The sequence below is a fragment of the Psittacula echo genome (assembly GCF_963264785.1).
Source record: "Psittacula echo genome assembly, chromosome: 3".
Lineage (NCBI taxonomy): Eukaryota > Metazoa > Chordata > Aves > Psittaciformes > Psittacidae > Psittacula > Psittacula echo.
Genome location: NC_137736.1, coordinates 104,778,553 through 104,804,126, shown reverse-complemented (window position 1 = coordinate 104,804,126; position 25,574 = coordinate 104,778,553). Strand labels below are relative to the sequence as shown.

Below are 25,574 nucleotides of genomic sequence, written 5' to 3'. Positions count from 1 at the left end.
TACTGTTATGCAGTGGTGGAAGCAGTAGAGAAAACGGTCCAGACTAATTCAGGTGGTGATATATTTAAGCAGTGTCCCCAACTGGTACTGAGTACTTTTGTGTCTTGAAATGAAATGCTGAGAGAGTAAAATCTATCACTTTTGTCTATTTTCAACTGACTTTATGCCTGTATACATTTGTAAATATGCTTGTGAACACAGAAGGGGCATTAAAACAGAAGACGCGGTTTTAGGCACTGAGACCACTTGTTTTACCACGGTGAGGAGCACAGATGCTACCAGTATAAAGCTGCTAGCTCTTCTGCAGAGATTTTAAAATGAGGAAGGGGTTTGCTGCACTGAAGCCAGTGCATGGTGTGATCTCAGGGAAAGCTGTTAAGTGAATCTAAAGCAGTAATAGAGTTATTTTACCTAAAATTAGGTACCCCAGAATATGCAGCCTCTTTGGGGTAGAAACAGAAATGCTCAGTCAGAACACTGTCGAATTTGATTGCATGCACTGACTGCATAGCTAGCAAAGAAAATCTCAGCACAGCCTGAATGAAAATTATACTGATACTCACAGTACCCATTATACATCGTATCAAAAGCTGAACATTCAGTAATCAGTACAAAGAGACTGAAAGGTAAGTCCTGATCTGCTGACCCAGGGCAGAGTTGGAAGTGTGCTTGCTCAGCAACACAGATGCAATGGACCCCTGCTTTGAACTCAAGGAGCAATGAGGGAGAGCTGGGTGTCTGCAAGTGCTTGGCTGACCTTTCTGCATGGTTAATATTGCACAGTTTGTTAGACTGTCTGTTAGGAAGAAAAAAAAAAAAAAGACTGAGCAGTGGGTTATTGTGTTATCCTAAAACACAAAAATAACCTTTCTGTCTAAGAAAAGCCCCACGCAACTGAAGGCCACAGTGCTCATTTTCTGTCATTTACACTAAAAAAAATAAAAGTGTTTTCATCTGAGGGACATACAGCTGAAGGGACAGCTTTGTGCCAGCAATTTATGGCCAGATTTCATCCCTCAAAAATGGGCTGCTTGCTTCCGCACAGTCACTGTAAGCTTCCTGGACAGTTACTTGGAGACGGTAGCCAACTCCAAAAGTTGGCAGAGACCATAACTGGGCTGACTTAGACTAATACTATTTCTTTCCTTCAACTGTTGAGAGGCTTTGAAACATAGGAGCTTCTAATGAAGGAACTTCAGTTAAGTACCTATTTAACTGAATTGGTGCTGCCTAAGTATAAATAGAATCAATCTAGGTTTTAGTTAATAATTAACAAATGAAAAGAGAAGTATCAAGACGTATTTAAAAATCTCTTGTGTCCTCAGATACCAAATGAAGTTTTGTTTTGTTTTATTCTTAAATGTCAGCAGTGGACTTAGCATCACTAATACCCTGTTTTAGGCTGAGGTAGTTCTGAAGCATGTCTCTACATCTCAATTTTTGAAATACTCTGGCAGTGAGCTCCAGTGAAGTCATTACACTTCCACTGAAATCAGGTTGGTAACTGAATGGGAGCCTGGCTCTTCACTCCTTGCACAGGGCCAACTGCAGCAACACTGTTGTGCACTTAAAAACTGTTGTCCAGATTCTGCAAGTAAGTACCAGGTGATGCTGACATGTTTTCTCTGTTGCTGCAGCTCTGTTGCTGAAGCTAAAGTTGCCATTTACTTGGACTGTAATCAGATTTCATCAGCTCATCAGACTGTACAACCAATGACCAGCCCTGGTTCTGGGTCTGCCATCCCCCTGCTCCCACTCCACAAACTTCCTCCCTTAGGGAAGGGTGCTGATGGTCCCCTGGGCTGTTCAGAGCTTTATCCCTCTAACACAGGAATTAATTAATTGCTACCAGCGGAAGGCTAACCACAATCCTGTCCACTATATCTTTGGTCTCTTCTTTAAAAACAGTACAAAAGAACCTCCACAAACTGAACTGAATCAGCGCAGAAAAGGTGGAAGGTGGAAGTTCTAGAACCACGCACAGACCAAGGCGTGCAGCACCTGGGAGGTGTGAGAGCCCCCCATGCGCACTAGAGGAAACCTGCAGCAGATCACAGCTAGCATTTAAATCCATTGACTCATCATTAGTGATTACCTGTAATTTTCCCCTAAAGGCATTTATTTTCTAAAATTAGAATGAAATTATCTAAATACCTTCATTCTGCAGTTAAATAAACAACTTTATCTCCTGGGAACATCTCCCTGTCCTTAACAGGCTGTCTAGCAGGTGTGTTTTATCCCTAGATGTCCCAACTTCTGTTAAGAGTCCACACAGCTGAACACCAGGTTTTTGCAATGCGTTGAGTTATTTCTCACCTCACTGCCCTGGTTGAATTGTTTTGTCGGCAGGAGATGAGCACAGCAGCTGGAAACCTGCCTTTAAAAGATAGGTCCATGCATCACACAGACGCAATCAGTTAAAAAGTGTAACTCAGTAATCAAACTTAGCTCGGCTTTTTGCCTCTTCATAAAGATCTGTGAGGCACTTGTTTTGTACACGGTAAACAACCGAGCTCCTACTCCAGAAAAGAAAGGTGTTATTACTGTGAGGTAGCAGTCGATGAACTACTGGGGCAGGGGGTTAAGAGGCAAGGGGTTTGAGTGTGGACTTGGATAACACGTTTCTTTTTAATTATTGTTATATTAAAGATTGCAGATGAGATGTCTCGTGCCAAGGTAAGATGAAGGAAAATCTGGGAGAAGGAAAAATACTTCTAATGAAAAAAAAAATTAAAATAACGTTTTTTATCGCCCCCCCCTTCCCTCGGATCTGCCGCTGGGGCCGCCGCCCGCTGGCGCCGGGCCTCCCCTACGGGACGGAGGCTACACGCAGCTGCTCCGAGGGGATGGCTCCGGCCGTCGGGTCTATCCGTGGGCTCCTCAGAAAAGCCGTTTCTGAAAGGGCGCATGGCAGCGGGGAGGGTCCGGCCTACGAGAGGGCACCGGAGCCGCAGCGAGGTGCGGGCACTCGGCGGAGCGGGCGGGGGGCTGCGAGGTTCGCCCCTGCCCCCCCGGACGGCGATCTCCGCCCTAAAGGGCGGGTGTGTGTGTGTCTGGGTGTGTGTGTGACTCAGGCGACCCCGAAGGGGAGACAGGGTCTACCTCTCCCCCGAGGAGCCCCCGCCCCGCTGCCGCCCTCCCTTCGCCGCCCGCCCCGTCTCAATCCTGGCTCCCGCCCCCGAAAGTAGCTCTCGCAGGGGAAGCCGGTCGGGAAGGATGCAGACGGCAGCTCCGAGGTAATTATTAATGGCCGTGCCCACCAGGGCGGGGGTGGGGGGAGAGGAGAGGTAAGATAAAATGGGACGACGGGGGGCTGGGAGAAGCTAGCCGCCGTCGCGGAGGCACGCCGGCAGCATGGTATCCGCCGCGCCAGTTCTTCTGCTGCTGCCGCCGCTGCTGCTGTTGCTGGGCCGGCCGCTGTTCGGGGCGCCAGGGCAGGGTGCAGGCACCTGGTCCCGCTTCGCCCGGCTGCCCTACCCGGAGGACCAGCTCTTCCTCCACGACACCTTCCCCGACGGCTTCCTCTGGGGGGCGGGCAGCGCCGCCTACCAGACAGAGGGTGGCTGGCGCCAGGGCGGCAAAGGCGCTTCGATCTGGGACACCTTCGCTCATCGCCCGTCCACGCCGGCGGGTGGCGACGTGGCCAGCGACAGCTACAACAACCTGTTCCGCGACGTCGAGGGGCTGCGGCGCCTGGGGGTCTCGCACTACCGCTTCTCGCTGTCCTGGGCCCGCCTGCTGCCCAATGGCACAGCGCCTGTCAACCCCGCCGGGCTGGCCCACTATGGCCGGCTGCTGGGCCACCTGCGGGAGCTGGGCATCGAGCCCGTTGTCACCCTGTACCACTGGGACCTGCCACAGGGTCTGCAGGACACCTTTGGCGGCTGGGCCAGCCCTGTCCTGCCCCAACTGTTCCGTGACTACGCCGAGCTCTGCTTCCGGCACTTTGGCGGGCAGGTGCGCTACTGGCTGACCATGGACAACCCTTACGTGGTGGCCTGGCATGGGTATGGCACTGGGCAGCTGCCCCCCGGTGTGCGGGGAGGCCCGCGCCTCGGCTACCGGGCAGCCCACCACCTGCTACAGGTAAATGGCGGGCAGTGGGAAGGGGCCCTGGCAGCTCCTTAGCCTCTGGGTCATGCCAAGGGGATGGGTATGGAGGCTACTGGAGAGGAAACCAAAATGACATGCCCGACAGAGGGCGAGCAGCTGGATTATGGGGTAAAGGATAAAGAGAGGGTAGGCAGGGACTTTCTATCTGCGGTTATTTCGAGTTAGTGGAAACACACTGAGTTAAAGTGCACTCTGTATCCTGCAGAAGTATTCATTCCTTGACAGTGCTGTTCTGGGTGGGTGAGTGGATGCATTTGGCAGTGCCAGACAGAACCGGCTTACTACGGTTACTGTGCAAATGCTTAATATGACTGTGAAGAGAACTCATGTATTGATAAAAACTTATTGTGAGTTAATGGGGGTAGTAAAGGTGGCCGCAATGTCATCCTAAGACAGAGTATGGTTTTTTTTGAGTATGACCCCTTCTGGAGTAAAAAGACTGTTCCCCAGCTAGCCTAGTAAGTGGCATGAGTAATTTGCTATATGTAATTTTTATGCAGTGTGCCTATATGTGGTATAATTTGCTTACAGCAAACATTTTAGATTCTCAGGGAGAATTAAGTAAAAGTGTGTACAAATCCATCCAGTGACAGGAGAAGGGATTCAGCCTAACTGCAATGGTGTGGCCATTAAGGCACTCTCTGTTGTACCTTAAACCACATTTATGAACTCTGCTAATGTCCATGTGCTCAACATGCACTTAACCGTCAGGAGTTACGTCCTAATGAGTATCGTACATTAGATGTGAACACCAGGAAAACATCCAGCACATGCCTTACTCAACTTTTTGCCACTTTCCTGTGTTACTTTTGCACTGTTTAGTGCTACAAATAAGAGAAAATATAAGTGGGGAAAATGTGGGTAAAAATTCAGATCAAATTTCTGGTCCTGAAACCTTTAAACTCTTAATTTAGTATGGTGGGGTGTACCTGACTCTGTTTCATGCTTGAGTATATCCCACATGACCATAGTATCTGCCTGAGTCCCTCATAATCTCAAGCATCTGCTTGTTCTCGTAAAAGCCCTATGGAGAAGGAAGGTACTTTTCTATTTAACAAGTGAGAAACTGAGGCATAGACTTTGTCTAAACCATATATAAAGTATAATTGAAGTCTACCAATACTTGGTTTTAGTGAGAGAACCTCATGTTTAGTTCTGTCCTAGTGACTGTCAGTCCAGGTTTTCACAATTAGCAGACGTTTCTTTGTACACAAGAGTATAAGGCTGCAAGGTATAATTTTTTCCACCTTTCATGAATGAGGAACTGAAACACAGATGCAGTTAAGACCCTAAGTGCCCACTGACTATTAGTGGCCTTTTCCTGGCATGTGCTGTTTTTAGAATATTGGTCAGTTTTACTATACTTTCCGCTCTTCTACATCATCTTCAGAGAAAATAAGGGTTGTGCCTTTTATGCAGAAGAGCTCCCAGAACAGCTCCTCCAGATAGGAGTCTTCAGTACATGCAGAGAGAGCTGAACACTTCAGGACAGAGAAGTGAACAGCTTTAACACTGAAATCCTCCTTTTCCTTCTTACATCTCCATAGCTTATTGATATAGCACCTTTCAACTTGTGCAAGCAACGAAGGAGGATGCTATGTATGGCTTCTTTGACTACACAGCCTGATAATCTGTAGAGAAAGTACATGTAATTGTGTAATGAAAGATTAAGCTATTCTGCATTTCCACATGCAAATTAAATTCTTCTATGTAATCCTTGAGTAACTGACTTTGCAATTTGAATGATGTTCTTTAATATGTGTCTGTGGGTTGCATATAGTTTTGTTGGTGAGTAGGGTCAGTTGCTCGCAGGAGCACATTTGATTTGGGTGGTAAGGCTGTACAATAGTACTGCTTTGTCACATAACCTGAAGCATTTGTGCAGTGCTAGGCAGTGCTGCTGGGAGATACAGTCTTCACAGCCCCACTAGAAAAGATGTGGTTGTATTATCCCCACAAAAAACCCTCTTTCAGCTGCTTAACCTTTTGCTGCTTATCTCTGACATTACTCAAGAGGTCTGATCCCAGGTTGCTTCCTAATCCTTTTTCCTTCTCTGTGACATTCATGCATCTCTCATCTGTTTTTGGTTTTTCCCTCAGGGAAATTAATTGAGCTTGCAGAACATGTTTGTTTTTTAAAAGATATAGTGGGTTTTCATAAATGTTTGATTCTTAGCAAATGAGCAGACTAATTCTTAATACACACGGTTGCTGACTATTTTTTCCTTATTTATAATATGCAATTTTAAGCATCTTCTTTCTGCATTTGTTCAAATCAAAGACCATCATAAATGTAAAGCTTAATAGCTAATGAAATCTGATGTCTACTAATTTATTGTTTGGATGCTAATTACATTAAAAGACAAAACAATTCCCTTTAAGTTCTTTAAATTCAACAGATATGAATGTGGATTTTGGGCTCTCTTTTTCTGAGCAAGTTGTTTATTATCTGGATAAATAACCAAATAAGGGTTTAATTCAATTCAGGTTGTTCAGTTCAGGGCTGGTGAAAACAGGGCAATGAAGTTTGATCTGAATAATGATGTCTAAATTTAGCTTGAATGGATTTCATTCTATTGTGCTGAATTTTTAAATTACCTTTCAATTTTCTGAACTTTCACAAGTGAGTCCTAACAGATGCTAAATGGGCAGAGTAAGAGACACTTCTTATAAAATGGAGCACATAAAAATAGCATACAAAACCCTTGTAAGAAAAAACATGTTATGGACTCATCCTTAGTTTGTTATTGAGGGATGTTGATCAGTATTCAGTGAAAACTTTGCCCTTTTATAGTATTTCCACTGACACATGTCACTTTTGATATGTCTAAGTCCTTCAAACATGGGAAGAAATGGAAGAAGCTGTATGTGTTTATTCACAAAATAAATTGAATGGCTCAAGTATAGTTCATAAAAGTTGGCATTTTCTGGGGTCAACAGCCAGCAAATGTAATGCCAGCTATATATCATGCATATGATGCATCTCGTTCTCTAGATAAGAGTTGAGAGGTCATTTGTCGTGGTTTAAGCCCCGGCTGTAAATTAGAACCACGCAGTCTACTTCCCCCCCCCCACTCCCCAGAGGGATGGGGAGGAGAATCGAAAGAATGTAACTCCCACGGGTTGAGATAAGAACAGTCCAGTAACTCAGGTATAACACAAATCACTACTGCTGCCACCAATAATAATAATGATAAGAGAAATAACAAGGGAAGAGAATATGATACTGCTCGCCGGAAAAGAGCCCGACCGAAAAGAGGACGTGCCCTTCCGGGTAGCTCCCAGTTACATCCCCGGGCATGACGTGCTGTGGTATGGAATACCTCTTTGGCTAGTTTGGGTCAGGCGTCCTGTCCCTGCTTCCTCCCGGCCCCTCCTCCTCCCTGGCAGAGCATGAGACTCACAAAGTCTTTGGTCAGTCTAAACATCGGTGTTATCAGCTTTGTTCCGAGGCTGAAAGTCAAAAACACAGTGCTGCAACAGCTACTAAAAAGGAGAAAAACTGACTGCTACTGCTGAACCCAGGACATCATTTTATTATGTTCTAGTTTTTGCAAATGCATTTTTTCATTACTGGCTCTCGGTATGCTGTCTGAGTTGAACATACTTGGGTTTACTCAATGTAAACAGCATTTGCAGAAACAGAAGAACACCCTGTTTACCTGAAGAAGAGAGTGGAATTGCTGCCTGGAAACCAGTCATGTATCAACAGACTGATTTCTATTCCAAAACTCTTTCCAAAACAAAAGGTAAGTACTCTTTTCTTGACCTTCAGTGCTAAACCTAATAAAGTACCAGTAATTGCAGTATAGGAGAATGTTTTTTTCTCGATGTGAATTGTTTCTTTCAAAATTCAGACAGCCTTCAAACTTTCACTCAGTGCAAATGAGTGACTTGGATTTTCCTGAAGGTAACACAGCTCATCCTAGTTGTGAAGACATTCACAATTTTTAGAAAAAAGAAGGAATAATAATAATAAATAGTACTTGGGATTTTTTCCTATTCTTGCTTTCTTAGGACTTAATTCAAAGATGAACAAAGAAGAAATCAGTTCTGTTTCTGGATTTGAGTATCGGTTGGGTAGTATATATTTGCAAACAATTTATTGCAGTAGTGATTATTCTAATCAGTAATCGTTTGAATCAGGTATCTTTCAAATGCCAGAGATGACAAAGTGGAGTCAAACCATAGAGCAAATTCAGATCTGATGCTTCAGCTTTCTGTGCCAGTAGCTATGAATGGTTATACGATGTTTAGAAATTAAAAGCTGTAGCATACCTTTCTCAAGCTTTAATTATCAAAAGAAAAAATAAATTAAGTTTCATGTAAAAATGGGGCAAACAGAGGAGTTTGGATTTCAAGGATGCTTATTTAAAGATAGAATGTGTAATCTTCCCCTTGCCATTTCTACCTGATTGCACACACATTTGCAAAAGGAATGTTGTTCTCAAATGTTCTGCTGTGGCAAAAAGCTGTTTTGATCTTTAGAGGCTACTTTGATCTTTAATTATAGAAAAATTAGGACTAGGTGGAGAATAAGGTGTTGTCATGGAAAAGTAAGAGTGGACTTCCTTTATCTCAGAAGGTCTAGCTGGGTACATGAGTGTAAATCTTGATACTCTTAATACTCTTCCATTTTGCATTAGTAAAACCTCATAAAGTATGAGACATTCTTGGTTCTCCCCTTAAACCTCTTCCCTCAAGCAGAAGAGATCCTTCATTTGTTGCAGTTTTGGGGGATCTGAAGTGAAGTGTGTGGAAAGACTCAAGTTGCCGAGCATTCCTTCATATGACGAACTTTTCCCGTTTGTGTTTCAACATGTTTCTATGGAAGGTTTCCAGTACTTAAAAGTAGTTGACAGGCGTAATTCTGACCCGTACTTAAGTTTGGATCAGGAAAATGAAGCCTAACATCAATTTTTTCAGAGCGAAATTTATATTTTGGTTTAAGATATTTCACCAGTTTTTGACCGAAAGCAAGGAGCTCTTAGAGCTTTTCGCATGATAGGTCAAGTCGAAACATCTATTGCACAACTGTCAGCAGGTTGAAAGTGCAGAGACAGTTCTTTCTGTTGAGAGTGTTGTCTTACGTGAGCAAGAAATACTTCGTAATGTAAGAGAAAGTTGCTTCACTCATCACATGCCCACCTTCTAGAGGGTCAAATTCTTATCTCTCTTGCTTTGGTAGAAATTAAATCAGAGTAAGACTCTGGCAGTATCTTGGGCAATTATGTTGTGGTTTAACACCAGGCAGCAGCTAAGCTCCACACAGCCACTTGTGGAATGGGGGAGAGAACTGAAAAAGTAAACTGAGAAAACTTGTGGGTTGGGATAAAGACAATTTAATAGGTAAAGCAAAAGCCACACACAAGCAAAGCGAAACTAGGCATGCATTCACCACTTCTCATCGGTGGGCAGGTGTTCAGCCATATCCAGAACAGCAAGGCTCCATCATATGTAATGGTTACTTGGGAAGACAAAACGCCAACACTCCAAATATCTCCTGCTTCCTTCTCCTTCCGTCAGCTTTATATACTGAGCATGATGCCATACGGTCTGGGATATCCCTTTTGTCATTTGGTGTCAGCTGTCCTGGCTCCTAACTTCTTGTGCACCTCCAAGCTACTCCCTGGTGGGGTGGTGTGAGGAGCAGAAAAGACCTTGGCTCTGTATAAGCATTGCTCAGCAATAATGAAAACAGCCCTGCATTAAGAGAACTCTTTCCAGCACAAATCCAAAACACAGCTCTATAGTAGCTCCTGTGACAAAGTTTAACGCTGTCCCAGCCAGAACCAGCATACCTTATCTTTCTTCCTCACATTTACTAACTCTTTCTTTGAGTAACATTATCTCCTTCCCAGTCTACTCTGGGGAACCAAACATTTTTTTCTCTTATCTTTCAGACTTTCTTCAACTAGACAGAAGCTTTCTGTACAGCTGGTATTATCATTGGCAGGCCGTGACCTTTAGGACAGTGAGCAAAGAGTAGTGCAGGGTGTGGGCATTTGGAGATATTTCATTTTAATTCTTTCTGTGGTGACTGTGATGTGTATCCTTCTTACAGAGGGAGAAAAGGAAGGAACAGACACATGCATGTGGACGCTGTGTTGTTTGCTTAGCTCCTTGTGGGTTTCAGCAGCTGGCATAGTTTGAGGGCTGTTTGCTAATCCTTGCAGCTGAGTGTGCGATTGTGTGCTTGGTTGTTGCTGATGAACAGTTAAACTGCTGAACTGATCAGAACCTTTCAGGCTGATTGTGACAAAGTTTTTAAAAAGCCAAGAAGCTGCCAGTCAGAGGAGCCTGCTTGCACAACCTGAAGGTGCCAGAAATGTACATGAGGACATTTTCTTCTTCCTCTCCATGATGGTAAAAATAAGAGGAAATGATGAAGAAGTGCTTCTGAAGAAGTAAGGGTGGTGACCTCCATATACAGTGATGACAGGTTGTAGAAATTATAGGATGTGTGTTACCCATTTTAAGTACTAAATAAAAGCTACGTATGCTTGAATACTTGCCTGTCAAAGCATACAGAAGAGAGTCAGAGGTAGAACTGTGAATGCTGATTTTAGATTAAATCAGAAGAACGGAACAGAAAATCAGGTTGGGGACAACATCTCAGGATGTTCAGGGAATTACTGGAATGAAGACTGGACAGATCTCTGAGGGAGAAGGTGACCCATGGAATATGAGTATGAATAAAGCATGAAAGAAGAGACTGGCTTCTGAATTAATTCACCTGAGAGAAAATATGCCATTAGAAAGGGAAGGTGAGTTTTCAGGAAGGAAAAGTAATTAACTAAGCACAAGAGGAGAAAGAGGTATTGGCCACAGCAAGGGACTGGAGCCTTTGGTAAAATGGGGTGAGTAGGAGACAAGTGATACCAAGGAAGGGAAGGAGTTAGATTCACAATGATGCTCTCTAAATACTGGATATAAATATCAGTGATGGGAAGAAAGCTTACAGGACTTGGGCACACACACGCGAAAGGATAAAAGGTCAATATTAGTACAATTAGATGGACTCCTAGAAGTCATGGATAGCCCTTGGAGGAAATAGCTTCTGGAATGGCTTTTCAGTGTTAATGGTAGGAACAAAAATCTTTTAGGACAGCTGGAGCAGCTTGAGAAAAGAGACTCTTGATGCATTTGGTGGCAGTGGAGGTGACAGTACTTGTAAATGTGTTTTCTTCCTCTGAAAATTCATAACAGAATGATATATGGCAGGATTTAAACTCTGAGAATGACGTTCAGTGGAAAAAATTCAATACAGTCTATGTTAACAGTAAACAGCTTGTTCAGGGTATCAGTGATAGCAACTTCTAGCTTGCTGTGGCAGCTCCAACTCTACTCTGGGTGCACAAAACACTCAGAAGAAGCCTGGCCTGCTAAGCCTGTGATATGCCTCCCTGGAGATTTGTCAGGGAGGGTCTTTTTAGATGAACACTGGAATAAGACAAAGCAATTAAAGAATCTCTGGATTTGGTCACACGGAAGCACATTTGTGTTACTTCATTTTTATGTATGTTTAGGCTGACAGGAGATAGCATTCTGTGATATGGAGAACTGCAGAAGTTTTACGTTTAGCTTTGTTTTGATTCTGGGAAAAAAAAAAAAATTATATCTATATTCTAAATTCTTCCAGATACGGAAATCCTTATAGATGCAGTTTACAACAGCTGGTGTAGGAACCAAGGGACTGGGACCATGGGTAGTTCCAGTGCCATGGGGCAGGAGGGCTGTGTGATTTATGCATGATAGGAAGCCCAGGGGTTTTTGAATGTCTCAAGATCTGGCCAGCCTGGCAGTCTGGAAGTGCTGTGAGACACCCTGCGATGTGCTCTTCAACAAGAGGTTGAGCTGATGGGAAGCCACACACATTTCCAGTGCACTGGCACTTTGGTCTGCACATGATCATTTTGTTACTTGCACTTTAGGTCTCATGTTAACAGCTGAGCTTTGACTTCTTTAGTTTAGTCAGGCTAGGACACCTCTGAAGGCAGCTGAATGGTTTGAAATTGACCAGGAGACTATGGAAATGCCTTGTTATTTTGTGAGTCCAAAAGTCAATCCAGGAATCCTTTTACCGATTAATAAGGCTAGAAAATGTTGGACCCACTGGGATTATATTTTACAAGCTATTTGCTTTACAGTTGGGAAGATAGTAGCAGCTGTTTGTTTTGATCCTGCTTCTAGAAAAGATATCAAATGGCCAGGCATGGAGGGGGACAGACTTGTAGCTGTTCACACACGTTCTGGAAAGAGTTCACTGTGATTTTCCAATGCCTTTTCTCAGTCAGCTTTTTTCATGTTCTTTTGAATATGTAGTAGTTCCTCTGAACAGTTGTTTTTCAGAGCTGAGGGCAAAGTTTACTCACTTTGTTTATTTAACTTTCAGCATTTTAAAAAATAATCTCATTTCTGCTGCAGGCATGGAACTGTTGAACATAGTTGTTGATTAATTATTCTAATGATGGTTCCTTAACTCAGATACATATGGAAATGGTAGAATTATACAGCACTTCTTTTCTTTTTTGGAAAGTAGTTTGGGAATATATTACATTGTCAGGCCAACTGAGTATTTTTTGGTTTGTATTTTGTAAGTAATAACGTTTTGCTTTAAAATCAGTTCAATAATTCTGACCTCCAGTTTGAAATGGAAGTTCAGCTGGCTCCTGACTGTACAGTGGTGACATGCTTTTTGTAATATGTTTATTTCATTCTTCATTTTTTTTTCTTGTCACTGTGCACTGTTAACTTGGGTACAAGCAGTGTTTGCGGAGAGGAGGGCCACCACAAGAGAATGGTCAGTTACATATGCCATCAGGAGGCAAAATCCAGGCCAGAAAGAGTCATTATAAACCATGGGGTAACAGGAAAGAGGAATATTAGGAAAACGGACAACGCATGAGGAAATGGTGAGATATGGGGGTGACTGTCAGTGAGTGGGAATGCAGGAGCTGGGTTTATGAGGCAATACTGCATTTTTGTGTGCACATATATAGCACTGAAAATTAAACATGATGTGTGTAGTGGTTTAATCCCAGCCAGCAACTAAGTACCATGCAGCTGCTCGTTCACACACTTCCTGCCCCTCTGGTTGGATGGAGAAGAGAATCAGAAGCAGGTAAAACCCACAGGCCGAGATATGAGCAGTTTAATAATTGAAATATAATCATAATAATATAAAAGTTATTAATAACAACAACAACAACAACCACCCACTGACTAATGCCCAGCCCCGAGCAGTGATTGGCTTCTCCTGGACAACTCCCCCCAGTTTCTATACCATGTGCTGTGGTATGGAATACCCCTTTGGTTAGGTTGGGTCAGGTGTCCTGTCTCTGCTCCCTCCTGGCTTCTTGTGCCCCTTGTCACTGGCAGAGCATAAAAGACAGAGAAGTCCTTGATCAGGATAAGACTAAAGCCATAACACAGCACTGTACCAGCTAGTAGGAAGAAAATTAACTCTATCCCAGCTGAAATCAGAAAGATGTGAAACAAGATGGCCTGGAGTCCCCCAGAGTTGACATGAGTTGTCCTCTGGTTCATTTTTATTTATAAATGTTTATTTATTTATTTATTAAGGAAGCTGACTGGTGATTCAATCAAGTCACAAACCATGCTTCACAGTGACGGAGCCCAATTCAAAGAGTCTTGTCTTGTCTTGTGGTGTCCAGTTGCTGCCCCCCTTGCCACCAGCACTGGGAGTAGGGGACACAGCAGCCTGCAAAAGAAAGGAGGGGTGCTACATTACATTTGGGTTTCTCAAAGGAGCTTAAGGAAAATAAGTGAGGACTGATTTTTCCTTAAGCTTTTTTGAGAATCCTGCCACTTTCAAGCAGTTAAGTAAATTAGCAAGTTGAACAGATGTATACCTCTTAACTTGAAGAAAATGTGCATTCCCATATTCAAGTAGCGCCTCTTTGGTGTGAAGTGTAAGGCCTTGGAAATGCATGAAGGAGCTCTTGAATTCTGTTTATCATCCTGTTTCCCTTCCCAGCCATGAACATGCATCTTGTTTTGAATGAGAAGAGAATATTGGGATATATCACACAGGGCAAGAAAAAAAGCTGCGAGAATATGATTCAGCTGCAGTTTTGCATCTTAATAGTATGCTTGGTAGTATTAAAAAATACCTCTTTTTCTTCTTCATAGTTATCTGTGATTACTACCCTCCTGTCATATAAGCTAGCTTTTTTCATATTCCAAATACCTCCTGTTTTCACAAAATAGTATCATGTAATGAGAGCAAGTCATCAAGATCTAAAACCTGTGAAGCTGGAATTTGCTGCTTCATTGAAATTAAAATATTTGAGAGACTTCAGTTTTCCCCCAAAAAAACCTGAGAACTAGGGAAAATAACAAATCTGTCATTTTATTTTTACTTTGCCGTGGAAATTCTTGGTTTTCCATTTTGAGGTGGTATTGAAAAATTTAATTTTGATACAGTGAGTCAGTCATTTCACACACTGCCTTCTGTATTCTTTCATTGGATGAGCGCCCAGTTCTTCAAATTGGATCAGTTTACCCTTGTGAAGTTGCCGTATATCCTGCTGCAATATGACTTGACTTCTTGAAGGTGCAGATTGATGCCTTTTATTCTTTGATGAAAGAAATAAAACAGTCTTAAAGCTGTAAGGACAGAATTCCTGCACCATAGCTTTTACTCTGTGTCTCGTATTTGTAGCTGGGCTGCTTGTTCCACTTTTGTGTGAATTATTCAGTCATTTACACGCTTCTCTTTCCTGTTTCTGGTAAAAAGAAAAGTGGTACTTGAAGGAGGCAGATGCTTAAAAGGGAGGGAAATTCTAATAAAAGCAGCATCAAATTGTCACAGTCATTCTGAGTCTGGATGTTAGAACCAACAAACTGTAGCACGAGGCAGCTCAGAAACAGCCTTTTCCCATAGCTCAGCTTAGGGTAATGAAGTAGAGAACACTTCAAAATTGGTGGGTGTTGAAATGGTTATAGAAATGGCATTGTAGTGCTAAGTGACATAGTCAGATCCCACTTCACACAAGCTGAGCTCTTCTGTAGAGGAATGTTTTCCTTGTAAGTGGTAATTTGGAGTAGGTTTGTAGAAACCACAGGAAGGAGAGTAGGTATGAATGAGATACTGATGCTGGCCTGTGGGGTCTGGTTTTGGGGGCTCTGCTCTCATGGTCAGAAAGGAATTTATATTGCCGAGGAACACTGATGTTTCTTCTTGGGCCTCTTTTTCCCCTCTCTTGGTGCCATGGAAGGTGGCCAGGTTCCCAGGATCATTAGGGCATTTTGCCTAAATAATTTGTCTTCTATTGCAAGGGTTTAGAACAGTGATGCATCTTTGCTCTTTCCTGTTTCATTCCTGTGCTTTACTGTGATGTTGGAGGATTTGGTGTTTTTTCTTGTGTGAAAGGTCTGGAGATTTGTTTGGCTCATAATGCCACAAACATGGAAATGAGGAGGCATATAGTGGATATTATTGTGTAGTGTTTATGGCTAAAAGCTTGATATACTATTGCAGACAACTAAAATTGGTGATTAATATATACCCTTTGTTTTTGCTGAGAGACTGTTCATTTTGTGGGAGTGCTTCTGGGGAATAACTTTTAGGAATGAAGTGAGCATGGAAGAGTGACCTACCGAGACAGAGGAATTGGAAAGGGTCAAACATACATTAGAGCAGCATGTTTCCAATGTGGGAAAGGACCTGGAGGGACTGGAAACAGACCTGTGGCTAGCATTTTGTACACCCAAGACCATGTAGGCATGCCTGACTGGGCTATTTAAGCATCCAGAGGAAAGAATAATAGTGGGAGGTATACAGAGACAAGAGAGTCACTTGGGATGTGAAATCCATAGGTAATTTACCAGTATAAACAGTTAACTGTAGGAGGCTTTCTGTGACACACACATTGACATTGGACATAAGATTGAAACAGTAGCAATGACAACTGCCCAAAAAGCTGCCAGGCAGACTCAGCTCTTTTGTTACACCACTGGTTGTGTAATAAAGCAATTACAGATTTGTTAGCAGTTGGTGCAAGCAGCTGAAAATTTTTCTCTGAATCACCTTATTCTGGAACTGCTCCAGTGATAATGAGACGGGTTGAACAACCTGACCCATTGCAGTGATTATTGTATTCTACTATTATGCTTCTACAAGTTTAAGGAAATGCTACTTTCTCAGCCCCCTACATTAATTATTGACCCCATCACTGTTGTTTCGTGCAGTAACTATGCATAGGTTTGGGAGGCACCATCCCAGAGCCTCAGTTTTATGTCTCAAAACCTTTAAAGGCTAGAGTACTTTCAGAAGACAGACAGGCATGTAAATTATTGGAACTGTAGCATATTGTGGTAGTTTGGATACAGATAATTACCTTTTCTAGCTGAAAAAGTTGTCTTAATTCTTTTTTGCTAGCTGTGAAATAGATGGATTAAGGGAAGAGTAGTCTCTGAGATATGCAAGTAATTTTATTTATTAGCTTGTGTCCTCAAGGAGGACATGGAAGGAAAACCTGTACCCCTAATCAAGGGTGAATACAGCCAATACAGAAATGGTCTGTTCCGGTGTCAGTTGGCCACCAGTTCTTGAGCTCCACTTCATGATGCTAATAGGAGAGCTGGATGGGGATTAGAGCCTGCAGAATCCCCACATTTACTTTTGTGTATAGCATGAATATAATTTGTTTGTATTGGAACTGGGTACAACTGGGGCAGTCCTCAAAAGGCAGGTTCTATCAGTAGAAAATTGTATGTATCCAACAGCTGAAAAGATAATGTTAAACCACCTGGGGTTCATGTCCACCCTGAGTTACGGCTGTTAGTAGCAGGGCATTTTGCTGGTTTGAGTGAGGCTGTAACATGGAAAATTGCTTCCTCTCCACAGTTTAGCAGCATCATTTTACTGTCTTCCAGGCAGTGTTTGCATCAACTCTGAGGCATAGTTTGATGTCTATTTGGCTTCTCAATAGTTCACTTTTCAATAACTATTATGAAATGTGATTTAGTGTAAAGCTGTTTCTCCTCAAGTGGTTTGGCAGCTTTCCCAGTGATGCCAGAGGGATGACCAGCTAGGACTTGTTCCCCAGCTCTGAGCCAGCTGTCCCCTGGGCTGACCAGGGTGTAGCTGTGTGTACTACTTTGGCTCTGCACAACAACTAGCAAGTGAAGACATGGGCTGTCCTTGGCTGCCTGCAGGCCTTCAGTGTAGGGGCCACATAATTTGAAGTGAGGGGCCAAGAGCTCAAGTGTCATACAACAGTGCTATCAGGGCTGATGAGGGCAATCACGCTTGAGTTCATTTTAGACATGTTCAACAGAGACATCTACCTTTGAGCTCGCCATCCTATGGTCCTTTTGCAGGTAATGGAGAGAAGTGAGTACAGTGTTTCTCATCCTGTGACAAAAATTGACAAGAACCAAACCAAACCAATTTTGTCCCATTTTCTGTTTTGTCCAGAGACAAAACCTGTGGTGAGAAACTCAAACACACTCAGACTTTTTGTAAACAGACTATGAGGGTAGGGAGAGGTGAGGTAGATATCAGAGGAGGGGGTACTGAAGGGCTAGTTCAAACATTGCGTTGAGGTACTTTGTGTTCCTGTGACTTCTCAGATGGTGGGCATATGGTCTGGTTCACATGCAAATTTTGCCCGAGTCTCACCTATTTCAGGTGTGATATCTTCTGCATATCGGTGAGGAGGGGAAATCCTGTATGTCCTGCTCTCCTCTGGTTTTCCTGAGCACTGAGCTGCGTCTTCTGACACAGGGAAGCAGTTCGCCCTGCAAGGGGAGTCAGCAGCACCCGCTTGGTTCTGTAAAGCTGGAGCAAGCAAATAGCCATGGTGGCCATGTTGGATTTCATGGGCATTGAGTAGACACATCCTGTGGCTCTTTTGCCTTCCCTTTTGCCAGTCAGCTACCGCTGACCCACCATGACTGATGATTGCTGAAAGCATTTCATGCCTTGTCCAAAAATGTAAAGAGAGCAGTCTTTGGAAAATGTAATTTAAAACATCAAAAGAGTTTACAACTTTAAAATTAACGCATTCTTTGCCCCCCTACTTGGAAGTGATATGTAAATGCAGGCCATATGCTAGTTGCCGCTGTCTTCCTCTGTCTGGAAACAAAAGATGTCTCTTTCCTGTAAGGCCTCACTATTTTCTCCGAGGAATTTATTGACCCTTATTTCAATTTAAGTAATATAATAGGTACTTACTGACTGCAATAAGCAGAATATCTAAAATGTGCATTGTCTTAAAAATAAAAAAACTCATTATTTTAAAACAAATCACAAGATGTCCTTCAACCGCCTGAGGGAAAGTAGCTGAGGGAAAGACATACTGCCCTCAGGTTGTGGGGGAGAAGATAGGATTAAAAAGGATATACTTGCAAACCCAATTAATGTTTTTTATCTAATCTATCAAGAAAAGTGATCATGTTGAGCACTGGGATTCGTTGAGCACTGAGACAGGAAAGGTTAATGAGGATGAGGGTTAGTGCAGTGGACATAAAACACTAAGAATATACGGTATCAAAGTCAAGCCAGACCCATCTGATAGCTTTCTGTGATAACTGATTATCTAGAAAAAGAAAACATAATCAATCTGTATTTTCAGTAGGACACTTGAAGTGGTGGCACATGGAGAACGGCCCTTTCGGTACAGGAGGAAGGGAATTTTCAGCAGTAGGTAGGAAATTGCTAAAGCAAATACCACAAAAAGTTGCACTGAAAGTAGAAGCATCAGGCTCAAGGGCAGTTCCTAGCTGAACTTTTTAATGTATTTCAGCTCCCATGCTTTGGCACAGACTAGGATTGCAATAATTAGAGCATGAGCTAAACTTGGGGAAACAGTGCCAGTGCAAAGGATAATCAGGATAATAAACAGATGAACAGAAAGACTCAAAAATTTTTTCCATAAAATGAGAACTTGCTGATCACAGCATGACCATCAGATGCCAATATAATCCAGCTGTGACAAAGACACATTTGTTTTGAGTCTATATCAGGTGGTGTTTCCAGCAGAGATGAGGAATTACCTTACTAGAACATGGCTTATCTACCTCAGCAAGAACACTGTGAGAGGATATACTTTCTGTCTATAAATAGATCAATGGTAAAAGCAGGTGGGGGAAAATAATTAAGTCCAGGGAAAGTTTTGGTGCAAGAACTTCAGACTGAACATGAATAAATTTAACCTGAAAATCAGAGAAAAAAGGAAACCATTTGCAAAGTGTGGTTCTGTAGTACTCTGGCAAAAAGAATAGTATGAACAAAATACCTAGCCTATATTAAAATGAATCTGGATCAGGTTATAAATAGGATTGTGTCATATATATGCCCATAGCGGCAGAGGGTTGAACCTTATACCCTTGAGGCTCCTCTTAATTTTTCAGTGCAGTTTTCCTAATCCCTGGCACAGAGTAGACACAAGATCATAAAGATGGTAATGACTTTTTTTCAGGAAGGTATTGTTTGTATTTCTGTGGAAATTCTCTGAAGTCAGAGTTCTTGCGCAGTAATATGACTCATCACCATCTTCTGGAATACTTTATCATTTAACATTTCCAGTGTCTTCCTCAGAACATTTCATACTTTAATGTGAAATCCTTTGTTGGGTCCACAATGAAAATGTAGCAGTTGATTAGTTATCATTATGCAGGAACTAATTAGCAGGACTAACTCCTGGTCTATGGTAGATCAGGCTTGTGGAAGACCTCTACTTTCAATGCCACCTTTCTCCCGCAGCGCAGAGTAATCCCAGGGCAGATTATGGAGGCAGCACTCAGAGTAGCAATAGACTTCTCTTGCTTTATCTGTTAAGTAGATTTAATCAAACTGTACTATATCCTTTAAATTGGAAAGGACCAATTAAAGGGTGTGGTTCATCTCAGTTTACTTCAGATATCTGCATTGTACATGCTTACATCTGAACTAATTAGATTACGCTCCCCATGTGCTCAGTGGAGAGACTTTTAAGGCGCCATTGATTCTGACCAATTTTGCCCATCTACATTAGGCTAAGACAAATTGCAGTCTAGAATTTCCCATTTATTTCCATGAAGTATAGGAGAATCCTGGAGCAAACAGTTCAGTCTTTTTTACACAGCAGTTCATGAACTTTGCCACAGCAGGTTCTAGAAGTAGGTTGTACCAGCAGACTCAAAAAGGGAGTAGGCAAGCACGTGAACAGTGAGTCCATAAGTAGATGCTAAACAAAATAGGCAGGAATGCGCTCACTAACATACTCAGCAGAACAGTGTAGACTTCCAGGAAGCAGGAGGCTGAATCTCAGAAAGTGACTGGACTTACTTGCTCTCTTGAAATAGCACCTTGTCCTGTTGCTGCTGTCAGAGGTGCTACTGGGCTGGATGGATGGTTGATTGGACTGAGTGGGGCATCCCTTTTAGAATCATAGAATCATAGAATGGTGAGGGTTGGAAAGGACCTTAAGATCATCAAGTTACAACCCCCCTGCCATGGGCAGGGACGCCTCAGACTAGACCGTGTCACCCAAGGCCCTGTCCAGCGTCACTGTCAGGGACGGTGCATTCACAACTTCCTTGGGCAACTCATTCCAGTGCCTCACCACCCTCTCAGTAAAGAATTTCTTCCTTATATCCAATCTAAACTTCCCCTCTTTAAGTTTTAACCCATTACCCCTTGTCCTATCACTACAGTCCCTAATGAAGAGTCCATCCCCAGCATCCGTATGGCCCCTCTTCAGATACTGAAAGGCTGCTATGAGGTCTCCACGCAGCCTTCTCTTCTCCAGGCTGAACAGCCCCAACTTTCTCAGCCTGTCTTCATACGGGAGGTGCTCCAGTCCCCTGATCATCCTTGTGGCCCTCCTCTGGACTTGTTCCAGCAGTTCCATGTCCTTTTTATGTTGAGGACACCAGAACTGCACACAATACTCCAAGTGAGGTCTCATGAGAGCAGAGTAGAGGGGCAGGATCACCTCCTTCGACCTGCTGATCACGCTCATTTTAGTGCAGCCCAGGGCATGGTTGGCTTTCTGGGCTGTGATAGCACACTGCCGGCTCATGTTCAGCTTCTTGTTGACCAGATGTCCTAATATTCTGTCTTTATATTCAAATGTCCTTATATTCTGGACCCTCTATTACTAAATGTGCTTAGTGGGTCATTTGGTAATAAACTTGGATTGTATCTAATATGCTTAAGTATAAATCATATTGTAATTGAATTATTTTACATTTCAAACAACGTACATAAAAGCTCCACTTTTTCTTCAGTATTTCTTTCCAATATCTCTGCTTTCTTGCATCTCACGAGTAAGAGGGAAGCGGGTTTTGATTGCTATTAGATGGAGCCTTATTTTTTTTGCAAGTGCTCGTTTCTACGGAGATTTCTTCTCAGTAAGGCAGTAAGAACTTGCGTATGTGTCTCATGCAGAGTATCTTAGCTTTCTGTAAGAGCATTCAAGTATAAGATTGCTTCCAGTGAAAAAGTTCAGTAAATGTGATGTAATCTCTTCTGCTTTCTTCTCTCCTGCCTTTCTTCGTTTCCTGCCTTCTTCCCTTTGTCTCAGCAAAATGCCTGGCTCTTTAAGCCCTTCACACCTTGTTTCAGGTCCACAATTTGCTTTAAATTGATGTTTGGGCAACTAGCTCATGACTGAGCTGCCAGATGCTCTGCTTCCTGATTGAACCCCAGTTCATGTAAATGGTGTAATCTGAATTTTGTAGTATCTAAAGTGCTATCCTGATTTAATGTACCCTGTCTTAAATTAATTTTTTGATATCCTTTGTGCTACATACTCGCTGAAGGTTTTGATAAAAAATACAAAGATTTTAATGCTTTTGTAGTGTTAGACTCTTTGAGTGTGCATCTACAATAGCATTACAGTACGAATCAGGAGTATGTATGCGATGTGACTCTCCTAATTGCCTCCATTTGCTATACTATGGTCTGTAGCCTGAAGTGGTTGTGGAGTACCCAGCTGGGTTGGTTTTGGATGAAGGTAACCTGGAAACTGCCCTGCGGGAGCACACCTAGTATAATCTAGCTGCTAAACAGCTTCAAGTCCATGGATTATTGTAGATACTTTGTCCTCAGCTCTACTGTTTGCTAAAGTAGATGTAGGTTCTGTGGCTGGAAATTAACTAGCTGCGTATTATAAATATATTAGGCACAGGGGTACACTTAATCTTCTTTTCCATGTGACAAGACCAGAATATCTGCCTGCCTACATGACCTTGTGCTGGTTTGAAAATCAAAGACAATATTTTTTAAAAAATCAATCACTGGATTTATTGCTCTTTCTGTCCTCCTGCTTTTAAGCCTGAGATGTCTCAGATCGGTCCATTGTCTAGGAGCGGGGCTGTAACAAACACTAAGCTAGTTTACAAAGTGGCTCTGAGAACGTTCTGACAGATGTGTTCCTGGAAATCTGTTGGAAGTTCTTGCTATACCTGTACAGCTCTTTCGTAAATTACTTAGAAATGAAGCATCTCTCCTAACTCTTTACTTGGAACTGCCCTCCTTTAAAACAGACAATGTTTAAATGGTAGGCATCTGCCTCACTTTTAGATGCAACCTAATTGCCATTATTGTATATGGCCTCCTGACAAATGCTAACACACCTACCCCTGATGTTAACTGTAAAGCAGGGCAGCATTACTTTCTGGCATATATATAGCTGGATATAAGAGGATGAAATGATGCTGTTACATGAAATATGTGAACTTGCATTCTGTTGTCCTAGTACATTTTGGTCTCAAATTCTTTAAATTATTGAAAACATTATAATACTTTGATATTGGATATTTACATATTACAGTGTGCTGGCAGAATTTCCAAAGACATGGTTACAAAGACAGAAACAAATGCCAACTCCAGACATATTGCTTAAAAAGTATATCTGATAGCTGTGAGCTGCTTTGTTAAGGCTTTAATTTGTCCTTATGTTTCTGTAGCTGTATTTAAAATGGCCAAGGGAAAAATACAGGGTTTAGGTGTATCTGGAATCAGTAGGAAAAAGAAAAAGGATATGCGGGCATTTCATTTTTTCTATTCATAGTCCAATGATGACTCTCACTCGTGTACAAATGTCTTGAAGTCACTGGCTTTATATTTTGTTCTAGAGCAATCTGAAGTTCAGTAATGCACTTTGAAATAGTGGACAAAAGCTAAATTCTGTTTCCCCTTGTGCCAGTTCCTTCAACTCAGGCAGTATTTTTCTAAAGACTTCACTCTGCAGCAGTGTAAAGAAAACTCAGTATCAAAGTTACTGTCTTTTCTTCAAGAGACAACTAATTTGTCACTCATATTTTCACCAAAAGAGAATATGAGCAGAGAACTGGCAAGGAGCTGGTTAAGGAAACCTGAAACATGCAAAGGTATTCTTTTAAAAAATCACATGCTAGTCCTCCAGAAGTGCTTATTACACTCCCAGGGGAAAGTCTAAACCTACCTGTTCTAAGTAGTAGATTTAATATTTGTCCAATTGACACAGTATTTATGAATACTTCAGTCTGTTAATATGTTGTTAATTCTGGTCAGAAGGTATCTAATGCTGTGGCTATGAGAGCACAGAAGCTGAAGCAAGGATTGCTGACAGAAGAGTAGTTAATTAGCATTTGCAAGTGCATGTATTAACCAACACATCCCCTTTTCTGTGTGACTTAGACTAAATAATTACCCTGACAACACTCTTTCTTTTGCTGTTTTATATTTTTTTTTAGATTTTCTTCTTTTTTTCTCTAAGGATTGGATAAAAGCTGCTTTAGATCTTTTACTGTGATTACTTTTCTTGATTACTATGGGGAGATTGCAGTACATTGATGTAGTAATCCCCCCTGTTCTATATTGCATTGTATAAAAGTACAGGATATACTTTCAAAAATGAAACAACTGTAGCTGGTGGTTTTATTCAACTTTATTAGCATTTAGCTTCCTAGCAATTGCATTAAAACATTTATTCAATATTATGTCAGCCAAACTAGTTGGATTCCTTGTATACAAGGAGGTGAAACCCAGCTTAATTTCTACAGATAATCAAGAATATGAAGATTGTGTTTATAACATAAGAATGTTATATTTAATTTTAAATGCTTTTTTTTGTTGCAGTTTTCTGTTCTACAAGATTCCAACTTTTGGCTCAAATGGCACTTTTTATTATGATTGCAAACTGCAAGAGTAAAGCAGGAAAACTTTTATTTGTACACTTCTGAGTTAAGACTCGTCTCTGCAGCAGAGCGATTTTATATCTCCCATTAAACGTGCATTTAGAAACAGACATAAAGGGACTTATTCATATCTCAAAAGTGTATTTTCGTGGTTTCAGCAGAGTTTAGATGAGGTTCTAAATGTATTTTCCAAATCAGAGGAGATACAAATTGAATCCAGTTTAATCTGTGACTGCACTATAGCCAAAAGCTTGTAGAAAATACTGGATAAATATACATAAATCATCTTTGCCCATGTAGGAATGCAAAGATTCAAAATTTTTTTTCCACTATAAAATTGGATGCCCCTTTTTTCTCTCCTTCTCTAGACTGAAGTCATCACTGTTATTTGAATCTTTAAAAATGTGGTACCCTGAGAGTTTCTCTTCCCCCAGTGAATCTCACTTCCCCCATCTTTCCGTGCACTGGAATTTCTCTCTTCTCCTCTGGGTTCTGACTTGACCAGTGTACTTTATCTTCTTGGTGGCTCCTGAGGAATGTGGTGATTCCTCAAGATAAAGGTGTCTTATGACAATCTGCCCCCTCCAGTGACTATGTTCCCTCTAATGAGATTTGCCTTTGCTAAGTAACTGGTTTTAATTCCTCCTACAGCTTTTTTTCATAGCCTAACATCATGAAAGCAATAACATTAAGGAAGAATTATGGCTAGTAATATACTGTATTAGTTAAAACTTGTTAGACTTATGGTTCCCTTTTGCTGTTGAAAAGTTGTCTGATGCCTCAGACAACTGAGTCATCAAGACCACTAAGTTTTGAGTTACTCAGTTCTACTTATTTTGTCCATCTTGACTGCTGAGTCGAGATAAAGTTCATATACATCCTGTAGTTTGGTATTCCTGCAATAGCAATACTGTATTTCCTGGTCTATAATCCCCTTTGTCAGTAGTCTGCAGGTTGTGAGCTATCACTCCTGAATCTAGCAATGATGTAGTGAATCCTCCTGTGGTTTCTGTGGAGCAGGACCAAGCAGTCATTCTTCTTGGAGCTGTTAGCTTTCTTGCCTGGTATGGCCTCATGATAACATGTATAGGTCTGAGGGTAGTCCACATAGTTCTTTCTTCTAGGGTATAGGCATTCCTCAACTTGCTCAGCACTTAATACTCTTCTATTTTGTGCAAATTATGAAGTATAAAAGTATAAGTAGAATTACAGCTATAGGATTGTCCTGGGTTCAGCAGTGGCAGTCAGTTTTTTGTTTTTTTTTTCCTTCTTAGTAGCTGTTGCAGTACTGTGTTTTTGACTTTTGGCTTGGGAACAAAAAA

The 25,574-nt window shown here is 41.9% G+C and overlaps 1 protein-coding gene across 1 annotated transcript in view; it reads left to right on the top strand.

Moving 5' to 3' along the window:
* Nucleotides 1-3,297: 3,297 nt before the first annotated feature.
* The window catches only part of KL (klotho), a gene marked incomplete at both ends in the record, with an annotated part of 58,388 nt that continues 36,111 nt past the window's right edge, over nt 3,298-25,574 (top strand). Inside the window, 2 exon segments of the mRNA XM_080612295.1 lie at nt 3,298-3,324; nt 3,328-4,086. Of these exon segments, the coding sequence (XP_080468421.1) occupies nt 3,298-3,324; nt 3,328-4,086 (786 nt within the window).